Genomic DNA, 27533 nt, shown 5'->3' on the forward strand with positions numbered 1-27533 from the left:
CCAATGGGGGCAGAGGGGAGAGGTGGGAGAGAGTTCAGCATCCTATAGGAAATTTCATTTGCATGTAATATTATTTATTAATATGGAATTATATAACTGGAGTTTGTTATCCTTTAATTTTGCTTGATTAATTACTTTCCGTTCAAAAACTGCAGGAACCCTAAACACAGACAAAAACCCCTTCCCTTTGTGGTGTATCACAATGTACAATCTACAACTACAACTATTGTAACACGATAAGCAATCCTTCCTAAAAGTAAATCTTGTCTTCCAGTATTTTTAACGAGTCCAGTATATTATTTTTCTAGACCAAGGTAGCAAGAACTAGTTAGAAATACAGAGCACATTTGTAGAATGTGTAAACCTCATAATTATAGGATTAAGAATGTCATCAGGTACAAAGTATACATAGACATTATTTCTGTTTGCATTACAAAACATAGACTTCAGAGTCACACAGTCAAACTCTCAAGTCAAGTTTTCATTCTGTCAGTCACGTTGTAATAACTGATCTCTCGTTTTTTTTGGTTTTTCTTTTTGTGCTTTGCCAAATGCCACTGTGTCAAGTGTCCTTATTGGGTTGCCGTACGGAGTTGTCATACATACGGCAACTCAAATAGGACACTTGACACAGTGGCGTTTGGCAAAGCAGAAAACAAAAAAACCCCAACAATATTAATCGGAACGAGAGAGATGAGTTGTTATAACGTGACTTCACTATTATTTAACAACTCCTTTTATTGGGTTAAGTACATTGTCAGAATAAGTGAGAAATGGATGTAGCTTGTTAGACAGCCATCATACTGAAGAAATATTGACTGAATGTATGCAATATGTATGGCATTCATAATTTATATATAATTACATTAACTGTGAATGTCGTTCATTTTATTTCAAATAAAACAAAATATTTTTGTATAGATATTCGAGACGCTTATGACTCGCGCATGCACGATGCAAATCGGGCAGCCGTCTAGACGTCAAATGTCTTATTGGAGTTGCCGTATGGAGTTGTCCAATATGGCGGACCATCTCGCAGATGCGCAGTGCGGATCGGGTAGGGATGCGGATCGGGTAGTGACACTCTCACCCATGCTCTCCCCCAAGCCCCCAGGAAGTGTGAACAATCCAATCCTGAGTTGTCGGTTTGAACTACCCATTTTGAAGATTTGATCCAGATTAAAGCTTGGATTGGATTTCCTGATCGGATATCAAAGTGATCCTAATCCTGTTTTTGAACTACCCAAAATCCAAATCTGATCAGATAGGGATTAAACATTTTGAACTCCTGGGCCCAGGTCATTATATTAAATGACACCCCAGAAAATAAATGCCATGTTGTAGTACCATTTTTAGCAGCAGACAAGCACAAGAAAAGACATGGAACATGGATGTCAAATTGCAATTTTGGGTCCCCCCTAAATGTTTACCGTTATATGGAACACTTTGGCTAATTAAGAAACCATTGTTTGCATTTAATTGTTTTTAGCTGTGAGCAGGTCATCAGTTTTCCTTGTGTATTTTAACATTAAAAAGCAAACAAATTAAAGTTTGAATCATTTATTATCTCTTGGGTCCATTGTTTCAGAAAGGTCAGATTCTTTTGCAGTGGTGTTGGACAGCAGGGGCACAGCCACAGTAACCGCAGCAGTTGGGAGGACTTCATCGAGCGCTGCTGTGTTGGTACTGTTCAGCACCGCTGCCTTCGACTGCAGGTGGGCCTCAGGAGAGGTTTTTTCGAGAAGTTCAGGAACTTCCTCAGCATCTTCATCTGTAGTCGCAGAATAAATGTGTTACTGTAAAAGGTGCATTCCAGAGCGCCATTTAAAAAAGGGTTAAGACTTTTCACATTTAACCTTTGTCTGTTCCACTTTTGTCTTCATCCTTATTCTGCTCAGAAGCTAAAGTCAGAACGTCCACCTGGTTTTGGGTCGATGATGAATCAGGAAGCATTCCTTTCCTCTGATCTTTGACAGAAAAACAATTCAACATTAAGATTTCATCATGGGCAATTTTAATTTAGAGATTGTTAAAGGCTTCAAATGAACAAAGAATAATTCAATACCGGTATTGACCTACCAACTCTGTTTATTCCACCCCTCCACTGGCTGCCATACATTGTAGATCTGCTGATTTTATAAAGAATGGAAGAACGCTCCTCTGCAGGTATGGGCCGGCTCTTCTGCTTGGCTGGCAAGACCATCATCGGACCCACTCTGGCCTGATGTTCCCACACTAACACAAACCAGCATAATGCATGTTAATTCAGTTACCCAGCCATCATCATGTCTAAAACCTATGCCAAAACATGTCACAATTGATCATTATGACAACATCTGCAGCCAATATTCATCATACAAGTTTCTACAAGCTGCCCACCTGTACTGGTCTTCTGTCCGCTCCTCCAGAGGGGTTCCCGCTCTTCTGGCTTCACAAACCCTCGAGGCCTAAACTTGCTCGGGCTGTTGGGCTTACCGGGAGTTTGCTCAACTCCAATTGGTCTTTCGCATTGCCCACATAAGTAGTCATTACCATCAGCAGACTGCCATCTGATAAATAAATAAACATTCAGCACCAATACCTTGTTTTTTGTGTGTAATTTGACATATTTTAGACTGGATCTCACTTACCTTCCATTCACAAAGGTGCAAGGCCTTGTTTGGTGCATCTGGGTTATTTATTGGCACAGCATTCAGATGACATGTGATGTAGAGCTATGAGAAAAGCAGGTGTTGGGAAACATGCACACACAATCATGTTTAAGGCAATTTAATAGAGCCTCACCTCCCTTCTATCCTCATTATAAAATCTGAAGGCATCAATGGACATGTGGAGCTTGTCATCCTGTGTCCTGGCTAAGAATTGAGACCTTGAGCCTGGAAGCTGAGAGTCAACAAAGCACCTATGATGAGGCAAAACAAAAACAGCAACACTAAATTAGCACTCATTGACTACTATAACCAGAGTCTCTGTCTTCCTGACTGACTCACAGTAGGCCTATGGTTCAGGGTGAGCGGTGGAGCTTTTTAAACTAGCCGATCATTATCCTCATCAGAGCAGCACACCTGCGTCCAATCAGACACTCATCAGGTTAATTGGCTGCACACTCTGAACTCAAAACATGAGGCTGATTGAGAGAGAGGTGAAGGGCGTTTTCACATGTTTAAAATGTGCATATATTTGCTTCATTGCTTGTTACTTTGGATTTTAAATAAACTGTTAGTGTTGCAGTTCATGAAAACCATGCAGGAAGCATTTTGACATCCCTCTGGATCCTTAATTTGTACACATCACATTATTATTGTGGTCTATGGTGTCATTTAATTATGTTTTTAAACTATCATTCATGTTTTGTTGATCTGTACAGACTAAATCAAATACAAATGTAAAACCTGTGATTTTGAGCTACATAAATACAATTTGATCTGTGTTTGAAACATAAGACACATATACAAATCAATCCATGCAGTTCAAACAAAGAAAGTATTGAAAATGCCTCCAAATACTTAAAATGAAATGACTTACGAAATATAAAGTTCAAAATGATATTCTTAATTATCCATTTAAGATGTTCACCCTGTACTGTTGCCTAAATATTTTATGTTATTTTAGATTGATCCATTTTGTTTTTTTCTGTTCATACTTTTTAGTTTTTTTCGGTCCAAAGGGCCGTTATTGGAGGTGTTAGAGTTGAAAGGGGGAGACAGAGGGGATAACATGCCATAAATGTTCGGCTGGTTCAGGATTCAAACTGGTTTACTAGGCAGTGGTGGCTGCATATGGGCTTCCAGCTCTAACCACTGACAGTAGTTATATTCATCCCGCTTTCGTCTCATTAGTATGCATAAAAAAGTGACAGGTCACACCTCCCCCCATTATGCAAATTAGCTAAGTCCCGCCTCCCCTTTGATCTAGGTGTGAGATCTCAAGTAGGTGTGATATCCCAAGTAGGTGTGAGATCCGTCGATAGGAGGGGGGTGATGTGTATTCACAGGTGTGAAAAGCCCCCACTGTTGCGCCTTATGGTGTATAATAAAAAATGTTTCAATCACATGAGTACGCATAAAAAGTGACATGTGGGCCCGCCCCCAAGTGTGTGTGTGTGTTTGTTTGTGTGTGTGTGGGTGTGGGGACCTTCACTGATGTCCTCCCAAGGAGGTGTGTGTGTGTGTGTGTGTGTGTGTGTGTGTGTGTGTGTGTGTGTGTGTGTGTGTGTGTGTGTGTGTGTGTGTGTGTGTCTGAATCAGTCACGGATGTCTTCACATGGAGATGAAGACACCTGTCTCTTAACACCCAAGGTCCTGCAGTCGGCTGAGGCTGTAAAAGTATAGAAAAAGCAGGTAGGAGGGGGTTGAGAGGAGACTCTGGGGTGTCAATATATCCAGACCAAAATATGCGGATTCAGAGCTGATCAGAACACAGAAAGGCTGGGAAATACTTTTTAGTTTTTGTCTACTATCTACATGTTTGTAATGTGTATGTACATATTTTCAATGCCATCTCTCTCTGTTTCTGCTGATGTGTAAAATATACAAAATAACATTTAATATACTTACTCTCTTGTTAAAAGGCGATGAAGTTTGCAGCGTAAGCCAGCCATCAGTGTTCTAGTTTTAAGGATTTGCATACCTCAATGTGTGTCTAAAAGTATCTTGGCAAGAGAAAAAAAAGCCAAAATTCGCCTAGGCCATTAAAAAGAAACCGAATTGCTGCTAAGAAATAAGTTCCGAAAGCTATGACTCCAGTGGAACACTGTTAGTCAAAAGTAACTCTCAATGTATTCAGACAGAGTATGCAGATTGGGGTTGATCAGAACAAAGAAAGCACCTTCCTAGTCAAAAGTTAGTCACACGCTCCCTTACTGTCACCCTTACCTCTTCCTATGGCTGTAAGGCCTTTTGGTGTGTGTGTGTGTGTGTGTGTGTGTGTGTGTGTGTGTGTGTGTGTGTGTGTGTGTGTGAATGTGTGTGTGTGTGTGTGTGTGTGTGTGTGTGTGTGTGTGTGTGTGTGTGTGTCTGGCCCTGCCCCCTTCCTGCCATCTTATCACTAGACAGAGGGGGGAGGGGGTTCTCTCTAAAACACAGTGTCTGTAAAGGTGGGGGGAGACTGTCTCCCCCCTCCCTGCCATCTCTCTCTCTGTTTCTGCTGATGTATAAAATATACAAAATAACGTTTTATATACTTACTCTCTTGTTAAAAGGTGATGAAGTTTGCAGTGTAAGCCAGCCATCAGTGTTCTAGTTTTAAGGTTTTGCATACCTCAAAGTGTGTCTAAAAGTATCTTGGCAAGAGAAAAAAAGCCAAAATACGCCAAGGCCATTAAAAAGAAACCGAATTCCATATTTTACAAATGAACAGACACAAATGCAGACTTGACTACTTGGCAGTTGATTAAAGCAGATGTGTCCTTTTTCATCTCTCAAAGGTTTGGGTCCTGTTCAACACTGGGTACAGAAATATATTCAATATACAGTCATTTGTACGTAAAGATTTTTGAAGTTGTAAGCACTTAGAAATATACATTTGATTGCATTTAAAGTGGCTGTAGACAACTTATCATAATGAAGTAGTTGATTGCACAAATTTGTAATGGATGTAAAATAAAGACGACATTAAATAAATGCACTTTAACACAGGGGTATCTCCTCTTGCACTTTTATGTAGCGCTTTTTATCTTATCTTGCACTTTATATATCATAGCTGCTACATTGTACTGCCATGTGGTAAATGCTTGTATGCTGCTCATGCTCTTTCTGCATATCATGTATTTAATTTTTGCTGTATATATAAATGTCATGTTCTTATATGCTGTATGTGACGGGACTATAGATGGAAATTTGCTCAAAGCTAAAATCCGGCTCATACTCAGTTCAAGTATATTGAACAGGGAGTGTCATATTGGACTCGCACTTGACTTTTTAAGAAACATATCCAGAAAGTATCCAATACCATTAAATTCAACTTGCAACATTTAAAAAAAATTAGACCTTTTCTTAAGTGTCAATGCTGCAAAGTCATACCTCCACTGTATGATTCTATCCCACATTGAATACTGTTTTACAAACTGGTCGTTTGCTTGTGCCACAAACCTGAAACCCATAGAACAGCTGTTCAAGAGAGCTATCCAGGTGTTTGACAGAAAGCCACAGTCATACCACCACTGTACCATCCTTGAAAATCACAATTTCTTGAGTTTTTGACAATTTTATGTCTTTTAAAAGTATGTGTTTTAAAAAAAATAATATTTACATGGGCTGGCCCCCCTCCCCTTGGGGGAATTCATCCACAGAAAACACACTGGACGCAGCACTAGGTCAGAAACCAGAGGAGACTGTGAAGTCCACCACAGACGGACCACCTTTGGACAAAATGTCCTCTCCATTAAAGGCAGCTCATTGTGGAATAGCCCCCCAACTGAGATACGGGATTGTCCCACTCTCAATAGTTTTAAAGGTCAACTTAAAGAATGGTTGAGCAACAAACAGACGTGTAATCACCGCTAAATAAATGCACTTGAACACAGGGGTATCTCCTCTTGCACTTTTATGTAGCGCTTTTTATCTTATCTTGCACTTTATATATCATAGCTGCTACATTGTACTGCCATGTGGTAAATGCTTGTATGCTGCTCATGCTCTTTCTGCATATCATGTATTTAATTTTTGCTGTATATATAAATGTCATGTTCTTATATGCTGTATGTGACGGGACTATAGATGGAAATTAGCTCAAAGCTAAAATCCGGCTCATTTACACTTGTAGGCATTATTTTTGTTTTAAAGTGTTCATCAATGTGCACTACGGTAGCCCTGAAGAAAATTAAACATTAAAATATGTTATCGATGTCCCCATTCCCAGTTTGTTTTGGGAATAATTGCGATGTTTACTATGTTTTGGTAGCTCTTAACAAAACAGAATTTTTGTAAAAGACTGCGACTCTAAAAGGCAAGTTTGTGATTTTAACACTGTTTCGATGAAACAATACATTATACAATATTACGACTTTTTGCCATATTTTTAACACAATATACTTGTACCTTTTTTTTTTTTTTTTTTTTTGTGGTTGCAGGGCTTCAAGATATTTTGCATGTCATGCATAAACATGGTGTTATCTTTTCCTTGAAAATGACGTGCTGTCCGTTTTACAAAACAAGTTATTTTTCTGCTTCTTCATCCTCTGAATTTTCCTCCCCCGTCCCTCTTCCTTCAGCCAGCACAACAAGAATCAAGGTGGATCTGTGAAATGAAACACCTGTTCCCAAAGCGTGACTTCCCTATTGAGAGCATGCGTCTTCGGCAGTAGGGTCTAAACCAATTGGCCAGATAAACTAACATGCAGAACGTACGGTATGTTTGAAGACTAACCATTTATCCAGTTCAAGCTGTCTTTAAGATGTGACATTGCGCTCTGACTATTCCCCGTAAAATCGTGACAAACTATTACTTATTCTTAAATTTGACCTCTTGCTGCTTGGTTGAAAATGATAGATGAAAAATAACTTTAAAAAAAAAAAGACTCAAACAGCGAGGGACATTATACTGGTGAAAAAACTCTCAATTCTACAGATGACTCCCCCCACTCAACGCAATAAGTCCCTCCCTCCACTCAGCAAAGCATTTAAAACTAAGGACCCCACTAAGACGACAGTTTGAAAACTAGCTATGGATCTGAGAAAAACCAAGTCTCCCCCCGCGAGTTGCAGCCAGGAACAAACTCCTGGACTACCATCATCACCACCATTCTGGACACCCAAATCTTGCAATACTACTGCTGCTTATTTTGCTCCTTGGGGCCAAGACGTCTCTGTTTATGGACACAGTGAAATCAGTGTTGGTTGATATTGTGGAGGGGGTGATACATCGGTACAGAGAAGAAATATGCAACGGATGCCGAGTCAGTCACCCCGGCCAGAGGCAACACGATTGTCTGAATGACATGCCCGATTTTTTCTTCAGAAAAGACTCTGGCTCACCGACTTCATTACTGAGATCGACCAGACTCTTATTGATAAAGAAATTTTCACGGATGATTGGAGGATCCAAGGCGCTTCGGAGGCTTTTCTGCACAATCTCAAAAATTGTTAACGCCTCAAGGAGAGACTTGAAAAGATCCATGCCGAGTTGGATGTAGAAGAAGAAGACTAATAACCTGCGGTTGGTTGAAGCCAGGGATTTTTTCTTTTTCGATACATTGACTTTTTTCTTTAAAGTAAAATAAAAATGGGGAACTACTATGCAAAACGCTCGGTATATATTGATCAGAATGTAGTCAATACCCTTTTAATAAGTGTGGTGATGAGGACGATTGAAAACAGAGTGAATAGTGATCCCCGTGTAAACAGAATGGCTGAAGTTTGTAAACTAGAAGACATTTTGGATATCGTTCGTTTTGGCAGTACTATTCCTGGTAATTGGGAAACGATTGTAAACGAAACATTTAAAGTGGTCCTAGAATCTTCATTTTCCGAAACATTCTGTAACATTACCGAAGAAATGAAACAAAGATCAAAAGTGTATCATGTGCTCTCATTGTATGCTCTGTTTGTAGATGTAATGCATCTTTGTGTCAAAAACAGCATACACATGAATATTTTGACTGAAGTGAAAAAACTCCATCATGATATTTCCAGTAATCTGGGGAATTCTAAGCTGGAGACGGTCCTGGGGATTTTACAATCAGTATAACTATTGATTTTGTGTGTGAACAATTTAGATGTAAATAGGGCATTTTAAAAAAAAAAGAAAAAAAAAGTGTTTTTTACATTTGAAAAACTGTTGTCTTCATTATAGCAAGGGGAGCGTGTCTGATACATGTGTATTACAGTCCTTCCCATGCACTGTTGTCTTCATTATAACAAGGGGAGGGTAACAGTGAAGATGTATGATACATGTGTATTGAAACGTGCGTATTATACCCCCACAGAAACACAGAAACACGGAAACACAGAAACACAGAAACACAGAAAACACTGAAATCACTGAAACACTGAAAAAACACTGAAACACCAACACACAGAAACACAGAGACACAGAACCACAGAAACACAGAAATACCGAAACACCGAGAGACAGAACCACAAGAATGCAAACAAACGGAGCACAGGCTCTAAATTACACAGCAAACAAACGGAGCACAGGCAGACCGCGCTGCGTAAAAAGCAGTCGATTGCGCAACAGCACTCTTGCAAAGTGAGGAAACAGATCAAGTACATAAAACACCGGAAAAACATACCAACGGCGTCTCCGGAGCCTCATACACACTAGAGCAGGGGTCACCAAACTACGGCCCGGGGGCCGGATCCGGCCCGCCGCCCGCCACCCCCCTTTGACCGGCCCCCACCCCCTCTGCCCCCCACTACTTGAACCGGCCCTATGAGGCAAATCCCCAAAAGTCGTCATGTCTTATTTTTTTCAAATAGATTTTTGGAAAATAATAACATGTCTGCGTTTGGTATTTTGTTGATTTTGTTTCAGTTAAAAAAATTATATTTAGTTATAAAATAAAATGCACTATATTTGCCGAATTGTCGTCACCCGACATCTTGGAGATCAAGTGAGTGACAGACAACGCACGCGTAGAGAACTGTCAGTGTTCAGGACAGCAAAAATGGCTAACGTTAAACGAAAAGTTGATAGAGAGTGCAGAATTTTCAAAGAACAGTGGACCAATGACTATTTTTTTGTTCAGTATAAGGACCGTGCCGTTTGCATTATCTGTAAAGAGAGTGTGGCGGTTTTCAAGGAATATAATCTTCGTCGTCACCACGAAACCCGCCACAGTGACTTTGCTAGCTTGCGAGGGCAAGCAAGAGCAGACAGAATTCGCAGAATGAAAGGCGGACTGGCAGCACAACAACAAACATTCATTCGCCAAACCCAGGTAAACCATGCTGCTGTTCGAGCTAGCTTCAAGGTAGCTCACATACTAGCTACCCATGGGAAGCCCTTCACTGATGGGGACTTTGTTAAAAAATGCATCCTTGCTGTGGCCGAGGAGGTGTGTCCTGACAAGAGAGAGGCAGTCAACGGTGTGAGTCTCTCCGCGACTACTATGACCAGGCGAGTAGAAGAATTGGGGGACAACGTTTATGAGCAGCTGAACGAGAAAGCGTCACAATTCAAGTTTTTTGCTTTGGCCATGGATGAGAGCAATGATGTGCAGGACACAGCACAACTGCTCATTTTTATTCGTGGGATTAGCGAAAGCTTTGAAGTGTCTGAGGAGTTGGCAGCACTAAAAAGCCTCAAAGGAACTACAACAGGAGAGGATATTTTTGTCCAAGTGTGCAAAACAATGGAAGAGTTGGGTCTAGACTGGTGTAAATTTGCCAGCATCACTACGGATGGCGCACCTAGTATGGTTGGCACGACAAGGGGGCTAGTAGGGCGCTTGAACAGCGAATTCGAGGAACGAGGTCTCACCCCCCCACTACAAGTCCACTGTCTGATTCACCAGCAAGCCCTATGCTGCAAAGTTTTGAAGTGGGCGTCTGTTATGAAGGTGGTTGTGCACTGTGTCAACTACATCCGAAAAAATGGTCTGAAACACAGACAGTTCCAGGCCTTCCTCTCCGAGCTTGAGTCTGCCTACGAGGATGTGCTGTACTACACAGAAATCCGGTGGTTAAGCCGAGGCAAAGTGTTGCGCCGTTTCTACGACCTGCTACCCGAAATCAACACCTTCCTGCAGTCTAAAGGTGAAACGGTACGAGAGCTGACCGAGCCAGAATGGAAATGGGACCTCGCATTTTTAACAGATGTGACTGAAATGTTGAACCACCTTAACGTGCAGCTCCAAGGCAAAGGGAAGCTAATCAGTGACCTGTATTCCCACATCAAAGCGTTCGAGGTCAAACTAGTGCTGCTTGTGAGACAGGTCGAAAAGCTGGACTTTACGCATCTCCCTGCCACCCAGAGCTACTGCGCTGAGAAACCACCTGTCCCGTTCCCAGTCGAAAAGTGCAAGGATGCACTGGAAATGCTGCAGGGGCAGTTCAGTGTGCGGTTCCGTGAGCTTCATGTCAACGGTAAAGCAATACGTTTGTTCCAGAACCCCTTTGCTGCCGACATAAATTATGCCCATCCCTCTCTTCAGTTTGAACTAGCCGAGTTGCAGAATTGTGATATCCTTAAAGATGCGTTCAAGCCTGACAGTCTCATTGAGTTCTATGCTTCGCTCCCAGGAGAAACCTACCCAAACATCAAACAGCATGCAATGAAGATGTCCACAGTTTTTGGCAGCACCTACATCTGTGAGCAAACCTTTTCCCGCATGAAGCAAACCAAGAATACAACAAGGAACAGACTCACAGATAAACACTTGCATCAGACCTTGAGACTGGCTACCACTAGACTGCAACCAGACATTGAACTTCTCATCAGCCAGAAGCAAACACACAGTTCACACTGATACGGTAAGCACACTGATTTGAACAATTACTGATTTTAATTGCTATAAATATGAAATGTGAAGGCTCTTTTTAATTTGCTACATATGTTGTAAAATTATGTCACAGAGAAAAGCAGACAGCAGCATGTCTTGCCATTTACTGAATATTGTGCTTCTTGTGTTCAATCCGTCATCCCTCCATGCCAGGGCTCCAGAAGGCACTCTGAAGTGAGGAGAGGATATTGCTGTTCCCATCCCAAAGACAGCACAATTCATCAACAAGTACAAATCCAGCTCACCTACATATAGGCTACTGATTTTGATTGCCATTATTCTGTATTATTGTTGTGCTTTAGTTTTGAGCCTACACTGCTCATGTCCTTTTCACCTTGACCTAAACAAAATGTTAACTGAACATGCTCACCTGGATAGGCATAAGAGTTAGCTAGTTCTATTAGCCTACTCATGTTATTATAATTTTGATGTTTTTTATTTATTTATTTATTTTATAGGCCTATTTATTTGACCTTTATTAAGTGCTGCACACAATTATTATTATTATTATTATTATTATTATTATCATCATCATCAGGCCTACCTATAATTTATAATTTTGAACTCACCTTTGCCAGTGTCAATCACCTCAACTAGGCAGATGTTTCTTACCTTGACAGCTTTGATGTTATTTTTATTAGAAAACAAATAAATGGAATATCTGTGGTATTTGAAATTAAAGCAAAGTGTGAAGACTCAATTGCTACTTTTGTAAACCACTAGTAAAGATGGTAAACAAATATGTGACAGGAATCAAGTGTTGATATAGTAGTGTGGAAGTATTAGTGGGGATGGCTGTGCCGGGCTAGTAATCTCTTCTACACAATGAGCTGACTCGGCCCCGGCCCCCCATCACAATCAGGAACAATAATGTGGCCCCCAGAGAAAAAAGTTTGGTGACCCCTGCACTAGAGGTTTCTCAATACTCAAATTTCCCCTCCTCGACTCCTCGGTTGCGTTCCAATAGTTCATTTAGCTTAGGAACCTTCCTAACCAAGTGAAATGACCCGGAAGTACGTCAGTGGCAGCCATGTTAAGTGCCGTTCCAATTCTCCAAATGAAAGGAAAGGAGGTTTCAAACTTCCTTTATAACCTCCTTTAGCTTAGGAACCACTGGACCTCCCTTACCGAAAGGAGAGGAGAAAATGCTGCCCCACAATGCCTTGCAGCCGCAGCATTTGCGTCACACAACAGTCGGCCGTTCACGGAAACAAACGATTATGACGGAGAAGTTATATCATGAAAGTTACGGTGCTTATTAAGCACTTTAAAACGTATGTGGTAAGTTGTCAAAGTGCTTTGTTTTGAACGTTCATCAGTATTATAATCAAAAAGAGAAATATGAACCTTAGTTTTTACTAAAATGATCAAATAAAGTCAACATTTCACTGAGCTGTGTGGGGTTTGTTCAACTTTTAAAAGATGTTTGAATGGTGATGTACACAGTGATAGGTGTCAAGGACTAACATTTATAATAAATACATTTGTATTGATTTTAAGATATTTTCATACAATCATACGTATTGGGATCCTTTGTATTAATGTGGACCGGAGGGAGAGGGTGACAAGCATAAATTTCACTTTCCTTTTTTATTTCAATTAAAACTTTGGTCATGAAGAATATGTTTCTCTGTTGTCCACGTTCATAAAGCATAAAACAACAGCATCAGAGCACGGTGCAGAGTCTCTAGATGAGTCCCTCGTTCTTATTAAACATCCATGTAGTCCGTTGTATAGAACACTGTAGTTTCCATAGTTTCCCCACAGCAGCAGACGCACACATTAGAGGTTTCTCAATACTCAAATTTCCCCTCCTCGACTCCTCGCTCCTTCGGTAGTGACCCGGAAATGAATTTCAGCGTGCCATTTTGAAGGACATCTCATTTCTCTAAATGCACTTTGAGGACCGAGCATCGAGGAGGCTCTCTGGAGGAGCTCTAACCGAGGAGACACTGATGGGTCCTCCACGGCTCCTCCACGGATGCATTTCCGGGAACGGTGGAGGCGTGACGCACGGCCGGACTTATCTCAGCCAATGACAGCTCTGCATGCATCCCTTGGATATTATATTAGTAACTGCTTTCATCGCAACGCGATGTTTACAGTGAGAACAGCTGTGAGGTCTGTGCAGAAAGCAGAGCAGTGTGTACAATATATATCACTCAGTATAACAGGCCTACTACATTACTCTCTGTATTTGTATGCTTTAGTTTAGTAGATATCTACAAACAAAGAGTCGATATTTTTCTAAGACCATTTAGTGATTCACATAATAAAATACACAACGGCTGTAGCCTGATTATGCTTTAGGAGCAGTAGGTGTGTGTGGTACAGTGTGTAGGTGTTTGAGACCTCAGAAATCGGGAGCATTTCAAAACCGGGGGGGGGGGGGGGGGGGAATGCGGGAGAAATACGACCCCGGGAGGAAACCGGGAGAGGGCAGTGAAGGTTGCAGCTCCACCCTGTGGACGTATTGTGCCTATGTATATATCTGCCTCACGTGACTATACCTCAGTTGTATGATTACCTGCTTAATGTGAGTACATTGCGTTGAGACACAGCCTGACTTGCCTTGTGTATTAATGCACATACATCCACAAACATGGTGTCAGAAGCTCAAACAGGACCCAGCTGTGGACTGCATGCTACGGTCCGTCGCTGAGACAGAGTGTGTTTATTTGTTTTGGTGAGGTTTAGCAGTTTCAGTTAGCCTGTTAGCATTAGCGTCACGTTGGAACAATGGCATTCAGCATCCCACCTACGGAGCCTATGAAGATGGCGGGGGACATCCACGGCAACTGGGCGAGCTTTCGAGCAGAATTTGAGGATTATCTGCTTGCGACCGGGCTCGGCGAGAAAGAAAAGCCGGTACAAGCAGCGGCGCTCAGGAGGCTAATAGGGAACGACTGCCGCCATGTTTACAAACACAACCTGGGACTCACCGCGGACCAACAAAAGGATGCGGGTGCTATACTGGTGGCACTGGAGCAATACTTCACACCTGCAAAGAACGTAATCTTTGAGAGGTACGTTTTTGGCAACCTTAAACAAGAGGATGGAGAGCTCTTGGATGTGTTTGCTACCAGGCTGAGGGAAAAGGCTGCCTCTTGTGAATATGGAGCTATAAAAGATGAACTCATAAGGGACAGGCTTGTTATCGGGATAACTGATGAGGGTGCTAGACGTCGCTTACTAAGGGAAAAGGACCTTAAATTGGACGAGGCCATTAAAATTTGCTGTGCAGCCGAGGTCATGGACAGCAAGTTAAAAACCATGTCACTGGGCAGCTCTGGACCTGGGGACAGCATTAATGCCACACAAGGACAGCGATATGGACGGCGGTCTGCCAGCAGGCCATCCGAGTCCACCAACACATCTGCACAACCACAGAGCATGGGAGACGCTGGCGAATGCAAGTACTGTGGCACACGGCACAAGCGTGGGCAGGACCTATGCCCTGCTTTTGGTAAATCGTGCCGCTCGTGTGGCACTGCTAACCATTTTGCAAAAGTATGCATGAAAAGAGGCCAGCAGGCACGCCAGTTGAATGCTGTGGATGACCCGTTGCGAGGGGAACTGGAGGACAGCGATGAGGGAGACGTGTACACAGCGGAGAGCGTGGGGGCTGTGAACACTCAAGGTAAAAAGTGGTTTGTCAACCTGCCACTGCAAAGTGGGGTTCAGAGGTGCCAGCTCGACTCTGGAGCCACTTGCAATGTGATGAGCATCAAGGACAAGACGAGACTGGCACTTAGAACGCCTCTTCTGAAGAGTCTCACCAGATTAAAACTATACAACAGTGAGTGGATGAGCTCATTAGGTGTGTATAGCACACAATGCGTCATTAGGGATAAGACGCACAGACTGGACTTTGAGATCGTGCATATTGGTCAGAGGCCCTTGCTTTCGGGTGAGACATGTGAGAGACTTGGTCTGATACGCTTCACCATTCCTGAGGAGCTGAATAAGGTGGAGAACTGCAGGAAGGGAGACCTGACCAAGGAGTATCTTGTCAGCACCTACCACGACGTGTTCACCAGCCCTGTTGAGTCTCTGCCCAGTGATATTCACTTTGAGCTGGACAGCACTGTGGCACCAGTGCAGTGTGCTCCCAGGAACGTTCCAGTAGCCCTCAAGGCAGCTGTTAAGGCTCAGCTTGATCAATATGAAGAGGAGGGACACTTGACCACCGTCACTCAACCCACGGACTGGATTAGCAATCTAGTCATAGTGAAAAAGCCAGACAAATTGAGACTATGCATTGACCCGAAGCCTCTCAACCGTGCTCTGAAACGGTCCCACTACCTTATGCCCACTTTAGATGACGTGTTGTATAAGCTGCCGAAGGCACGTATATTCACCCTGGTGGATGCACGTGATGCATTCCTGCAGTGCCGCTTGGATGAAGAAAGCAGCCTGATGACAACATTCTGGACACCTTGGGGTAGGAAACGCTGGCTGAAACTCCCTTTCGGTGTGTCAGTTGCCCCGGAGCTATATCAGAGGAAGCAGCATGAGCTGCTGGCCGGCTTGACAGAGATTGAGCCCATAGCCGATGACATCCTTATAGTCGGCTGTGGGGACACAGAGGATGAGGCCAATCGCGACCATGACACAAACCTCATCGCTCTGATGGACAGATACAGGGAAGTAAAGCTGAGACTGGGCCTGAAAAAGCTGCAGTTCCGAGTGAAGGAGGTCCGCTTCCACGGCCACATACTGTCCGCGGAGGGCCTCAAGGCTGACCCTGACAAAGTCAGGGCGGTTCTGGACATGCCAAACCCCACAGACGCAAAAGGGGTCCAGCGGTGTGTCGGATTTGTGAACTATCTGTCCAGATTCATGCCACGCTTGTCAGCGGTATGTGAGCCGCTGAGGTGACTGCTGGACAAGGATGTGATGTGGCACTGGCTGCCCAAACATGATGCCGCCATCAAGGAAATCAAGGCACTGGTCACGGCGGTGCCAGTCCTAAGGTACTATGACGTCCGCAAGCCAGTCACCGTACAGAGCGACTCCAGTCAGGCGGGTCTGGGCTGCTGCTTGCTTCAAGGGGGACAGCCTGTCGCATTCGCCTCCCGGGCATTGACCCAAACAGAGCAAAATTACGAACAGATTGAAAAGGAGTGCCTGAGCATCGTATTCGCCTGCCAACGCTTCCACTACTACCTATATGGGAGGGGTGATGTGACTGCAGAGACCGACCACCGCCTGCTGGTGTCCATCTTCACCAAGCCCCTCCTCAGTGCGCCAAAGCGCCTTCAGAGCATGCTTCTCACACTTCAGAACTACTGCCTTGCGGTGGTATACAAGCCAGGCCCTGAGATGTACATAAGTGACACGCTCAGCAGAGCCACCACCCCGCCACAGAGAACAGACACACTGTACCAACGTGAAATGGTCTGCAGCATGCAGCAGGAGCAGTGTGACACGGCGGCCATTCAGCAGGCAGACTATTTAAATGTCAGCAGCCAACGCCTGGCACAGATTCGGACACACACTGAGGAGGATGTGTGTCTTCAAGCACTTAAGTCTGTCGTGCTGGAGGGATGGCCAGGACACAAAGAGGAGACCCCTGTAGCCATCAGGGACTACTGAGCCATCAGAGATGAGATAAGTGCACAGGATGGCGTGCTCTTCAGGAGTCAGCGCGTCATCATTCCAAAAGCTATGCCCTCAGAAATGCTGAGACCGATCCACTACAACCACGTGGGGGGCGAGGCGCGCTACAGGCAGGCCCGTGATACACTTTACTGGCCCGGTATGCAAGGGCAAGTCAAGGATTATGTGCAAAAGTGCTCTGTGTGCAATGAGTATGCACACGAACAACAGAGACTATGATGTCACACCCGCTCCCCACACGTCCCTGGCAGCTGGTAAGCATGGATCTGTACAGCTACGCAGCACAGAACTTCTTGCTCGTGATGGACCATTATTCTGACTTTTGGGAGATCGACCTGCTCCCTGACCTATCAGCGGACACCACGATCCGTAGATGCAAGGCACAGTTTGCACGCTACGGTGTCCCAGACAGGGCCATTTCTGATGGTGGAGGCCAGTTTGCCGGTGGAGAGTTCCGGGCGTTTGCGAGAGAGTGGGGTTTTGAGCATGTCATGTCCTCACCGAGGCACCCAAAGGCTAACGGAAAAGCGGAGTCAGCAGTGAAAATTGTAAAGAGCCTGTGCAGAAGGGCAGACCGTGCCAAAGAGGACCCCCTGGAGGGCCATATTGCATTGGAGAAATACGCCCACTGAGAGTATGCATTGCAGCCCAGCACAGCGGCTTATGTCGCGGAGACTGAAAACCCTTCTCCCTGTGGCCGACCAGCTACTGGTGCCTCACGTCGTCATGGGTGTTCCTGACAAGCTGAAAGTGAAACATCAAGCAGCAAAGCTGACATATGACAGATCTGCCAAGGATCTGCCGGAGCTGAACATCGGCCAGCCCATACGGATGAAGCCACTCCCAGGATACAGGACGGGCCGATGGAGGAGAGTTGTGTGCCTTCAGCAGTTGGGACTCCGGTCCTATGTGGTCGGTGTGGGGGGGACCACGTATCGGCGCAACAGGGTTGATCTTCGACCAGCAGAGGCGGCCCTTCTCCAGCCATCAGTTCTCCCAGAATCGGCCCCGGAGCAGCCTGCGAGTGGGGGGAGCGCCAGAGAGGTCATCGGTGTCCCCGAGGAGTCTCCAAGGCCATCACCCCCGAGGTCGTCACGGTCTTCCCCGCAGACTGGGGATACACCATGCCGTGAGTTACAGGGCCGGGCCTTCTCCCGGAGCGGACGGCTGATTAGACCTCCTGACACACACACACACACACACACACACACACACACACACACACACACACACACACACACACACACACACACACACACACACACACACACACACACACACACACACACACACACACACACACACACACACACACACACACACACACACACACACACACACACACACACACACACACACACACACACACACACACACACACACACACACACACACACACACACACACACACACACACACACACACACACACACAGGAAGTGGAGAGATTGTAAAACAAATGTGATTGATTGTTCTGAGTTTATGGCTGATGTGATCGGATCCGGCTATTATTGAAGTGTCTCTGCTATGTGCACTATTTGTTGTTGAAATCATTGGATTAATGTTCTGATTGAAGGTCAACAGTTTAATGGCAGTATTGATCCTGTGTGGTTACTTAACAAAAGGAAGGGAGATGTTACAGGGTGGTTTAGGCCAGGTTGCAGCTCCACCCTGTGGACGTATTGTGCCTGTGTTATATATCTGCCTCACGTGACTATACCTCAGTTGTATGATTACCTGCTTAATGTGAATACACGGCATTGAGACACAGCCTGACTTGCCTTGTGTATTAATGCACATACATCCACAAACAGGGGGGGGTGGGGGGGGTCGATATATCCTACGCTATCCAAAAGCCTACGCTATCCAAAATAAAACGAATACCCTCTCCTGGTATTGAACAATACTATAATAATAATAATAATACTCAAAACGAAAACACATACATTTTTTATCAGTCCGTTTTCCACAGATATTATTACATATTGACTTTCGTCTCGACAGGGAGGGTTCAGCTATTTTTTTTTTTTTTTTTTTTTCAAAATCTTTTTATTGGCTTTTTGACAGACATCACAGTTGCAATACATTAGGTACACACGTAGAGAAGATGGTCTGTAGGAAGACTAAATAGTTACCCCACCCCCCCACCCTCACCCCTATGGGCTATGATCACATTATAAACAAGACATCAATCAAAAAGTTACAAAACACCAACATAAAAAAAATAAAAAAAATAAAAGGGGATAAAAATGACATGAAATACGAAGACCAATAACTGAAAATTACATAAAAATACAGATGCTTCTTCATGTTTTTAGTCAGTAAAAATAAATACCAGGGAAATAATGGTACTGCAAGTTACATGAGGAAACGGAGAAGACAAACAAAGCAATGGTCGAGATATTAGGGAGATAAGGAAAGGGGGAAGTGAAGGTCTCTTCCCCCCCCCCCCCCACCCCCCCACCGGGTTCATTCACAACTCATCAGCATCAGGGTTGATTGTCAGGTCATTGATTAGCAGTAGTAAGGGAGTCCAGGTCTTATGAAAGCGTGTCAGGGATCCTTGAAGTGAAAATCGTATCTTTTCGAGATTAATACACTGTAATAGTTCCTGTATCCACCTGTCATGTGTGGGCGGGGAAACGTGCTTCCACTTCAGAAGAATGGAACGCCTGGCCAGCAGGGTTGTGAAGGCGATGACCCGCTGGGTCGTGGTGGGCATGTTCTGTGTTGGGGGGATGCCGAACAAGGCAGTTAGAGGGTTAAGGGGTATGGGTGTGTTAAGGGCCTGTTCAAGGGTTTTGAAAATACTAGACCAGAATGCATTCAGGCTGGGGCATGACCAAAACATATGCGTGTGATTGGCAGGAGATTGCTTGCATCGGTTACAGGCATCGCTTCTAAGAGGAAATATTTTGGCTAGTTTAGCATTGGTAAAGTGAGCCCTGTGGAGCACCTTAGACTGCATTAGACCGTGCCTAGCACAGATAGATGAGGTTTGCACCAAACGAAGAATGTCCCTCCACTTACTGTCAGATATGTCTACACCCAACTCACCCTCCCAGGACTCTTTTACAGATGTAGTAGAGGCTTGGTCAAAGGAGGCAAGTTTTCCATAAATAGTAGATACCAGCCTTTTTTGGTCACAATCAAGGGTGAGAAACTGGTCAATTCCTGACTCAGGGGGGCGGTTGGGAAAATGGGGAAATTGCTTTTGAGCAAAATGTCTAATTTGGAAGAAGCGGAAAAGATGACTATTTGGCAGGTGATATTTGGCTGACAAGGATGCAAAGTCAGAGAAAACCCCATCCTTGTAAAGATTACTGATTGTGACAAGCCCGTTACCAGCCCACATACGGAAGGTGGGGTCCGAGCAGGATGGGGAGAATGAGTGATTATTTAGTATTGGAGCTAGGATTGAGGCTCTGTGTAAGCCATGTTGCCTTCTGAATTGAAGCCAAATCTTAATAGTACTGGTAACAATTGGGTTGACTGAGATTTTGTGCGTCATTACGGGAAGTTGGGAGCAAATCACAGAGTGTAAGGAGCTAGAGGAGGAGGAGATCTCCATGTGAACCCATGGTGGGCTGGAGTTAGGAGTCTTGGGGCCAATCCAGTAAAGGAGTCGGTTAATATTAGAGGCCCAGTAGTAGTGACGGAAGTTCGGGAGTGCCAAGCCACCCTCCGACTTGGGGAGCTGAAGAATTGATTTTTTAAGACGGGCGGGTTTATCATCCCAAATGAACGCATTTAGTTGACTGTCAAGACTGGTGAAAAAAGATTTATTGATGTAAATTGGGATATGCTGGAAGAGATATAAGAATTTCGGCAGAATTACCATTTTAATAAGATTGACACGGCCAACAAGGGATAAGGGAAGGGAAGACCACCTAGATAGATCCGATTTGCATTTAGCTAAGAGTGGTTGAACATTTTTGGGAAACAGATCTTTAAAGGAGCTGGTGATGGACACCCCCAAGTATCTGAAGCCATCTGATGCAATATTAAAGGGAAAAGCGGTTGGGGGGAGTGTCTTCGCCAGTTGGTTTACAAAAAATAGTTCGCTCTTTTGGAGATTTAATTTGTAGCCTGATAAACGACCAAACTGCTCAAGGATTGACAATATAGGAGGGAGAGAGGACACAGGATTGGAGACGTATAGGAGAAGGTCATCCGCGTAAAGGGAAAGTTTGTGAACTATACCATGACGAGTGATGCCCTCAAACCCATTATGGCCTCTGAGCCATATAGCTAGAGGCTCGATGGCTAAATTAAACAATAGGGGAGAAAGCGGGCAGCCCTGGCGTGTCCCACGTTGGAGAGGGAAAGCAGACGATTGAATGCCATTTGTGTTTACCGATGCAGAAGGTGAGGCATATAAAAGCTTAATCCAAGAAATAAATTTTGAGTCAAAGCCAAATTTTTCTAAAATGAAGAACAAGTAGCTCCACTCCACCCTATCAAAAGCTTTTTCCGCATCGAGTGAAACTATGACTTCGGGGACATTGGACGGGGGCGAGAAAATAACATTAAGTAGCCTCCTGGTGTTGAAGAAAGAGTGTCTCCCTATCATAAAGCCTGTTTGGTCAAGCGGAACTATAGAAGGTATCACGAGTTGGAGGCGGAGGGACAAAATCTTAGCCAGTATTTTACAATCAACATTTAGGAGAGAAATTGGTCTGTAGCTGCCACAGAGAGTAGGATCTTTATCCTTCTTCAATAGTAGAGAGATGGATGCCATGGACAGGGTTTGAGGTAATCTGCCTTCTTTAAGGGAATCATTATACATCCTTGCTAGAATTGGGGCCAAAAGAGACGAATATGCCTTGTAGAATTCGACTGTGAAGCCGTCCGGACCAGGGGATTTCCCATTTTGCATAGATTTGATGGCTTCCTGTATCTCTAAAGTGGAAATGGGGTCCCCCATTCCGCCTGCGTTGACTACGTCAATTTGGGGGAAAGTTAAGGAGTCAAGAGGATTTGGGTTTATTGTGCCAATTGTGGGGCATTCAGAAGTGTACAAATTATTATAAAATTCAAAGAAAGACTTGTTTATTTCAATCGGGTCAGAGACTAAATTGCCTTCGGGCGACTTTACTTTGGGGATTAATCTGGAAGCGTTAACTGCCCGAGCCTGTTGAGCCAGAAGCCTCCCAGCCTTGTCCCCCTGTTCAAAAAAGCGCTGCTTAGTTTGCCTCAGTTGTCTCTCCACTACGCTCGTCATTAAAAGGTCATGTTCCAAATGTAATAATATGCGTTCTTTATATAAGGTTGGTGAGGGGGAGAAGGAATACGTTTCATCAATTCGGAGAAGTTCTTCCAAAATTGCCGACAGCCGAACCCTTTCATCCTTTCTTAGTTTGGAAACATACGATATAACCTGCCCACGAACATAGGCTTTAAGAGCCTCCCACACTGTTCCACAACTTACGTCAGCAGTGTCATTAATTTCGATATATAAACGAATCTGAGAGTTAACAAAGTCCTTAAACTTGTCATCTGACAGCAGGTGGGAACTGAACCTCCACAACTTAGCGGGAGTAACACTAAGAGGGAAGTGGATGTCAATTGATACAGGGGCGTGATCTGAGGTGGCTATAGGATGGTATTGACACGCGCTGGCAAGGTGTAGCAAGCTGTCGTCAAGCAGAAAAAAATCTATTCGCGAGAATGTGTGGTGGACGTGTGAGAAAAAAGAGAAAGCTTTACTTTGAGGGTTTTTAAATCTCCAAGGGTCTGAGATTCCTAATTGTGCTGCATAATTTGAGACTACATTGGCGGATTTTGAGAGAGTGCCAAGTTTAAGGGATGACCTGTCGAGATGCACATCTTGAATCAAGTTAAAATCTCCACCCACGATTATGCGGTGATTGTCTGCGTTCGGGATTTTAGCAAAAAGGTTCATAAAGAATTGGTCATCATCCCAGTTGGGTGCGTAAACAGAAACCAAAATTACAGGCATGCCCTGCAAGACACCTGAAACTATGACGTAGCGGCCATTATTGTCGAGAATAGTATTTGTTGGTACGAACATCACACTCTTGTGAATAATAATGGCAGCACCTCTGGCTTTACTAGAAAATCTTGAGTGGAAGTAATGGCCCATCCATGCCCGCTTGATGCGAAGGGTGTCAGACGTTTTAAGGTGTGTTTCTTGTAAAAATATAATGTCCCCTTTAAGATGTTGCAATCGAGTCAAGACCTTACCAATTTTAATAGCTTTGTTCATTCCTCTGGTGTTCCAGGAGATCAGGCGCACACTTCTGCCAGCAGTCGTCATACTGTTAGTCATATGGGGAGTCTAATGAAGGTGGTCTGAAAACGTTGTGCTTCCCGAGGACTGAGGGGAGAGGAGTGGTGGGGGGGAAGAAGAAGACCGGGGAAGGGGAAAAAACAGTACAAAAAAAACAAGCGAAGGCAAAAATAGACAAACCATAAACAAAACACAACCCATAAACCCAAATGTGACCATACCCGGAGCATCGCAAATACAAACCCTGACTGAGCGCTATAGCTCAAAGCTCAACAGCAGAACTTATCTTCCGGGGTCCCGTTCCCTATACTAAAAGCGGGAAGCCCATTGTAACACGGAAAAGTATCAAGTGAACAAACAAAAAAACTCAAGTGTATATATATATATGCATAAAATAGCAATTATACTAACATCCATAGATAGGTAAACAGCCTACCAATATAAGCATAGCAGGGGGCAATAAGGCACTGACATAGATCTCAAGTAACATACATAAATAAAATAAGGCCCAGAGATCAAGTAAAACAAAATAGAATTGCACTTTAAAGTCCATGTAATGTCCAAAATAAAAGTTATTCTGTGTTAATAAATCGCTTCATCACTTTCCACTGTTTCATTTGACATATCAACATCAATGATTCTTTCCATAAATACCCCCCAAATAACATGAAATGTGTGCCACTTTCCCGTGTTATTCCGCTCCGGTAGCGAAAAGCTTGCCAGCCATTAACCCAGCTGTGTGACGTCACACGTGGCAAACACCAGCCTCGTCTGGATTGTTTGTTTTGTATCCTTCCGCTATTTTCGCTCAACATATGTGTAACCGGACCTCGCTAAACTTTTTTTATCTAACAATTCATGATGGGGAAGCGATGTGTAGTTGTGAGCTGTGAATGTTTCCTGATTGCTATAAACATTGATCATGGGTGCTGGAAGATTGTGCACAAAACTCGGGTCAGAATTAAGTTACTACAGGTGTTATGCCAGCTTGAGCTAAATGTCACCAGAGTACAGTGAACTTGCCTAGTGACTGAAATATATAAAAGTTGAAGTGAAATAAGTAAGGCCAAAAATGAATTACGTCTGAATATCTTTATTATTTTTACCACTTTTAATTATTTGTGGGCTCGCACATATACCAAAATAGACTAATGTACACTGCAATAAAGATAAAATGTTACAAGTGAAAAATTAACAAAAGAACCCTTTTTTATTTATCAAACAGTAAATTAATACAATCTTACAAATTTGTGATTTGGAAAATGTTGTTATATTTACATGTTTCTTTGGAAAAATAATATTGTAAATGATGTACTTTGTAAATTATTTACATCATGCGAAACCATTTTAACCAGTTCAGCTGCATGATTTATGTCAAATTACAGATTTGGCCATTGAAATCCCTGATAGCGGCCTCCCGGCTCAGGGTAAGTCTTCCGTATCTCGGTTACAGCACATGCAGCGGGACTCTGATTTTTGGGCCGAGTAGGCCTACACCCCAGCACCAACGTACAAACTGTCGATAAGCTGTATATCGATACTTCCTAATGAAAAAAAAGTATACAGATTATAAATATATTTGGAGAAAAATAAAATGTTATGTAGTAGCCTACTATTATGTAGCAATTGTTACAAATTGGCTTATAACATGATATTTGTATTTTACTTGTACAAAATAAATATGAGGTTATACATGACTGCTTGACAGAATCATAGACCTCTTATATATTTCCTCACATGTGTAGTTGTTTCTTTTCTCAAGCATACATTGAACTTGCATACACAGAAAAAATAAAAGCCAAGCTGTTTTTGACTGCTTGAAAGAGTTTAATGGTATCTTTAAAAGTGTACCATATCTGTAGCGACTAAAAGTATTATATGAAAGCAAAGCTGCAATAGGCAGTTGGGTCAATCAATATTTACTTACTGGTGTAGTGGGCCATCAACTGCTCTGTGTTGTTGTTTGTATTGAAGATACGCTATTTTCAGTGTCCAAACACTGAGACAGCCTTCTCTAAAGCCTGGGTGGCTAATAATGCACCTTGGTTTCTCGTCGGTGTCTTCTATCTGGCAGAGTCCTGCACGGGTCTGATTTTCAAGACCCGCTCCCGCCCCGCACCCGTGACGTGCAGTACCGAACCCGCCCCGCTACCCGCACATATTGCCAATTAGTCCCGCAACCCGACCCGACCCGCCGGCACATGATCCGCAACCCGACCCGAACCCGCATATATGTGACAACGTGCAATTATTAACACACGCAGTTGCATATTTGGCTCAAAAAGCCTGGGATGTTGTTTATTTTCTCCATCTAGGTTGACACCAAAAGCCTCCCAGATGTTGGATTTTGCTCTTGAGGAAGAGTTATTGAAAATGCTGTAGGCCTATTCTCCGCTATAGAGAGCTTCACCTCAGCCATTCAGAATGTGGTGCGCTCAGCAGCAGATAGATGCACTGCAGAGGTTATGATTATGCTCGGTACCGCGGAGGAGAGGTCTGAGGATTTAAACATTAAACTAAATTATTATTGTTTAAATATATTTATTATGCAACACCCGCAACCGGACCCGCATCATCTTTGTTTTACCCAGAAGCGAACCCGGAAAAAAGCGTTTGAAAAAATACCACCCGCAAATCACCTTTTTTGCGGGTCACCCGTCGGGTACCCGCGGATACCCGACCCGATGCAGGACTCTGCTATCTGGTCAGTAGGTTGCAAACTGTCTATTTGTTCCATCACCTGCCAGATCTCTCTGCAGCATACACATTCATCTGCAGTGGGCATGCTTTCAAAGCATTGACATGTACACCTGAATATTGTACATAACATTAAAAAACAAAACAATATCTGCCGGACGTGTGAGGAACAGATGACAAATTAAGATCGACATTTAGTGCAGGTCAAACTAAATAAAACAGAATTTACCATTCAGTATTGCCGACTCGAGTCTCGCCGGCTGCGGAATCCGCTTCTCTTTCACAAGTTTCTGCCTCGTTGTTCGATTGCTGGGCAGGAGGCTCGTACTTATAAGGCAAAATGCCTTGAAGTGAAAGGCTAGCTGGTTCACTCTCTACTTCTGTAACTGAATCCAGATAACCCACTGAATCTGAGCTTGAATGATCGCTGTCGCTGTCTGAAGTTATCGCGTTGCTTGCCATTTGGACTGATTTGATCAAATGGCAATGTTTGCCACGTGTGACGTCACCGCTCGTTCGGGAGTGATCGGGGGCGTACTCGGCAAACTTCGGAACCAACATCGGTTTTTAACGTATATGTCATTTAATTATGACGAAACGTTAAACATTTTTATTTATTTTTATTCTGGTGATATCTAAACTACATGTTAAAAAACACCTGTGTTAGATGCATTACATGGCCTTTAAGGGTTAAAACCCATAGAATGAATCAGTTCAAACAGCATTCAGAACAGTCCAAGTACCTGGGTCCCATGTAGTGTAAACAGTAGCAGGTACATTCATGTTCATTGCAATATCAGCACTAGGCTCAAACTATCAGTGCAAATACCAGAGCGGCCAAAGTGCATGTACAAAAAGTGTCCATGAAAGCAGAATACAAAAAAAAGTCATAATAGTCTCTTACTAAACGTCCCATCAGACGCGTGAGACTGATTCAGCGTCAGGACGAATGGATGCTATGTAGCATTTAGCCTCTGCCACCGAGGAGAATCTCTTCTTACCTCCCTCCTTCGATACGATGGAAAGCCTCGCAGGGAACAGCAGGGCTGGCTTGAGCCCTAGGTTGTAAAGCTCCGCCATCACCTCTCGGTATTTGTAGCGCTGTTCCATCACTTCGGGTGCGTAGTCCTCGTAGATGGCGATGGGCGTACCTTGGTATTGTAGCTTGCCTCTCCTGGCCCGGGCCTCACGGATAATATTCTCCTTCTGCTGGTACCTGTGGACGCGGATGATGACCGGCCGTGGCCTCTGTCCCGGCTTGGGCTTGTCGGTGAGTGAGCGGTGGGCCCTGTCGCACTCCGGCGGCGAATCAAAGACGCCCTCACCAAGGACCTCCATCAGCAGCTTCGGGAAGAATGTCGAGGGATGAGGGCCCTCAATGGATTCTGGCAAACCGACAATTCTTATATTGTTGCGCCGGCTGCGGGACTCGAGATCAGTGACCTTGGCCACCAGTTTAGCATTGCTGTCCGTTAGCGTAGCACAAGTAGCCTCCAGGGCTAACATGCGTTCGTCCTGC

General features: G+C 43.8%; 2 protein-coding genes across 2 annotated transcripts; one reads left to right on the top strand and one right to left on the bottom strand.

Annotated features, from left to right (window-relative positions):
• Positions 1 to 1556: 1556 nt before the first annotated feature.
• Positions 1557 to 27147, bottom strand: LOC307016126 (uncharacterized protein; the record flags this gene model as incomplete). Its single annotated transcript, XM_079645163.1, has 6 exons — positions 27016 to 27147; positions 2631 to 2714; positions 2380 to 2549; positions 2080 to 2235; positions 1857 to 1967; positions 1557 to 1771 (listed from the first exon to the last, which is right to left on the bottom strand). Exons 2-6 carry the CDS (start codon positions 2666 to 2668, stop codon positions 1557 to 1559), a joined length of 690 nt encoding a protein of 229 aa, XP_079501289.1. The 5' UTR covers positions 2669 to 2714; positions 27016 to 27147.
• LOC307016127 (general transcription factor II-I repeat domain-containing protein 2A-like) lies at positions 9830 to 11410 on the top strand (the record flags this gene model as incomplete). The annotated part of the gene is made up of 2 exons (XM_079645164.1): positions 9830 to 10224; positions 10552 to 11410. 2 exons carry the CDS (start codon positions 9830 to 9832, stop codon positions 11408 to 11410), a joined length of 1254 nt encoding a protein of 417 aa, XP_079501290.1.
• Positions 27148 to 27533: the final 386 nt, after the last annotated feature.

The sequence above is a fragment of the Notothenia rossii genome (genome assembly GCF_949606895.1).
Source record: "Notothenia rossii genome assembly, chromosome: 8".
NCBI classification, from domain to species: domain Eukaryota; kingdom Metazoa; phylum Chordata; class Actinopteri; order Perciformes; family Nototheniidae; genus Notothenia; species Notothenia rossii.